At 32.0% G+C, this 1,944-nt stretch overlaps 1 protein-coding gene across 2 annotated transcripts in view; it reads right to left on the reverse strand.

Annotated features, from left to right (window-relative positions):
* The window catches only part of LOC106457080, a 135,101-nt gene that overhangs the window by 23,715 nt on the left and 109,442 nt on the right, over nucleotides 1-1,944 (reverse strand). For both annotated transcript variants that reach the window (XM_022382898.1, XM_022382899.1), the window contains one exon: nucleotides 177-255. In XM_022382898.1, the coding sequence (XP_022238606.1) occupies nucleotides 177-255 (79 nt within the window). The remainder of the gene's footprint in view (nucleotides 1-176; nucleotides 256-1,944) is intronic.

A 1,944-nucleotide genomic window follows, 5' to 3' on the forward strand; every position in this document is an offset into this window, starting at 1 on the left:
AAGTAAATAAAATGATGATAAAGTTTCAAATCATGTATTGCAGGTAAAAAATAAAATAAATTCTTTATGAGAAACAATAAAGATTATTATAAATGTGTAAGTCATTTCTTTGTACTTCTATATTCAGTTAGCTATCCAAGGTTTTCTATGTTTACAGAACAATTAAAATTGCCTACCTGTTGACGTCAACGTCAGTTGTTTCGAAAATTGTTTGTACACGTTCAACGTTTTCATGTTCAACGGCAACGAAAAGGGCTAAACAATTGAAAATATCCCTTAATGAGAAAACTGCAACGTAAATTAAATAAACAGTTAAACTTTGAAATAAAATAATCAGAAACACAAGATCCATTGTGAATCAACCTTACAGTTAATTGTTGATAACTTACTCATCTTTTGGAGAGAAAACCAATGTTTTAAACTGAAGTATTTAAGTAATCTTGAAATCACATATGACACATGTATGAATGGAGATACGCCACATTTCATTAGCTAACTCTAGTTATAAAAAAAAAGATGGCACCGCAGATATTTCACAACTAAACCCGCATATGACATCAAAACTTTTTGCAAGTCACATTCTTCTCGTTTACACGTGCATCTGCAACGTGGTAACATTTGAAAACAAATACATTATTAAAATCGGTGTAAAGCAAAAATAATTAAGTGGTAAACTGTTCGACCAAACGACCTACTTGGAAACGCCTTCAGAAGGACACATTTTGAAGACCAATTTAAAGCGTTAGAATTTTTTATTCGAATGCACGGTCCAGAGATCAATCAGCTAACTCCCTGATGTCGTACAAAACTCGGCATTATATCTAATGCCGAAAAGAATGTCCTGAAAATATTAATGAATAGAGAAGTCGTTGTCGTCAGGCTTGCTGATAAAGAAAGTCCCTTGTTCTCTGATCCAGTGTTTGCAGAGAAACATCTGACAGTAACCCTCACCAACCCTACGACCAGATAACACTACCTTGCTAAACAAACTATTGAATATTATATATCTAACAATAAACGTTTTTTTTTTAAATAGGCTGTAGATTGATTGTCGATGATCACTCAGTTTTATTTTTTAACTTCACAAGATACTCAAGCCTAACAATGAGAGAAGGCTCATTGTTTCAACCTGTTCCTGTCATAGTTACTCGAAAGCATTTTCTCCCACAGATGCTATTGCTCAAATATCCTTAAAGACAAGAACTACGTTTATAAAAGTTTATCAAAGTCTCCGGGGTTCTGAAATAGTACGTAATTCTTTCTTTGACAGCGATTTTAATAACTTATATAATTATATTCACATTCTTCAAATTGTTCTACATGAAAATTACCCCAACTTCTTAAGCAAAGTCTAAGAAAAATCATAAACAGCTTCTTGCGTCAGAAAAGATGAACTGTACCAAAAGATAATTTCATTAAAAAAAGCTTATCAACAAAAAACGCATTTCTACTTCCAAAATTCCTCGTAATTAAGTGTGAGTGCTTATAAAACCAAAATCCAGGGTACTATTTGCATGGGCACGATGCACATAACTCATTGTGCAGCTTCGCGCTTAAAACAAATCAGGAGCGTGTTTTTAAACAGATGGTTTATTTTACAAATTGTCAACAATGCAGCTATTTATAATAGTTTTTGTATGATGATAACAATAGTCTACAAGATCTTTTCGGAATTGTAACGAAAACATAACTTCATAACAATCAGATAAAAAATTAAGCCTAATGCGTTTTCATTTTTTAGAATAACAAGTGAAATTTTATTACATTGTTACGTCTCTGTGTTCGTTTGTTAATTTCCCGTATAACTTTATTCGGATGAAACTTCAGCGATACAAGACCTTTCTTAAATAAAACTAGTTTATTTTTTCTCAATACAACCTGCAATACACTTAATTTCCACAGTCATTTTAATTTAAACACACGCTATAATTCACAACGATTCGC

The sequence above is a fragment of the Limulus polyphemus genome, unplaced genomic scaffold (genome assembly GCF_000517525.1).
Source record: "Limulus polyphemus unplaced genomic scaffold, Limulus_polyphemus-2.1.2 Scaffold290, whole genome shotgun sequence".
Lineage (NCBI taxonomy): Eukaryota > Metazoa > Arthropoda > Merostomata > Xiphosura > Limulidae > Limulus > Limulus polyphemus.